This window comes from Hippocampus comes, unplaced genomic scaffold (assembly GCF_001891065.2).
Source record: "Hippocampus comes isolate QL1 unplaced genomic scaffold, H_comes_QL1_v1.1 C16590002, whole genome shotgun sequence".
Classification (NCBI taxonomy): Eukaryota; Metazoa; Chordata; class Actinopteri; order Syngnathiformes; family Syngnathidae; genus Hippocampus; species Hippocampus comes.
The window spans coordinates 1-571 of record NW_017834767.1 but is presented as its reverse complement, the minus strand read 5'-3'; the positions used below and the strand labels follow the sequence as shown (position 1 = coordinate 571).

At 45.9% G+C, this 571-nt stretch overlaps 1 protein-coding gene across 1 annotated transcript; it reads left to right on the top strand.

Annotated features, from left to right (window-relative positions):
• Positions 1-63: 63 nt before the first annotated feature.
• Positions 64-565, top strand: LOC109508762 (vacuolar protein sorting-associated protein 26B-like; the record flags this gene model as incomplete). Its single annotated transcript, XM_019858741.1, has 2 exons — positions 64-257; positions 373-565. Coding segments are annotated over 2 exons (387 nt in total), but the record flags the coding sequence as incomplete, so codon positions are not given.
• Between the last annotated feature and the right edge of the window lie 6 nt (positions 566-571).

The following is a 571-nucleotide window of genomic DNA, read 5'->3' as shown; positions in this document are numbered from 1 at the left end:
TGGTTGCATGTGGCCCCGAGTAGCACTGATGAAAAATTGTGGCCCCCTCCATCATTTAAGTAGCCCATCCCTGACCTACACCTTCTGTGCAGGTACTTCCTGCGTGCGACTGTGATCCGAAGACTTAATGACATCAGCAAAGAGTTGGACATTGTGGTGCACACACTGAGCACGTATCCCGAACTCAACTCCTCCATTAAAATGGAAGTCGGCATCGAGGACTGTCTCCACATTGAGTTTGAGTACAATAAGTCCAAGTAAGGCAATTAAGACCTCTTAATTGGCTTTGTACAGGTAGAATTTGAGTCACGGTTCTTAAATTGGATCACCTTTTATTGTGTGGTTGCATACTCCTACTTCTCCCTGTAACAGATACCACCTGAAAGACGTCATTGTGGGGAAAATCTACTTCCTACTGGTGAGGATTAAGATAAAGCACATGGAGATAGACATTATTAAGCGGGAGACGACCGGAACGGGCCCCAGCGTGTACCACGAAAACGACACCATCGCCAAGTATGAGATTATGGACGGAGCACCAGTCAGAGGTAAACAAACCCAAATATTTTCA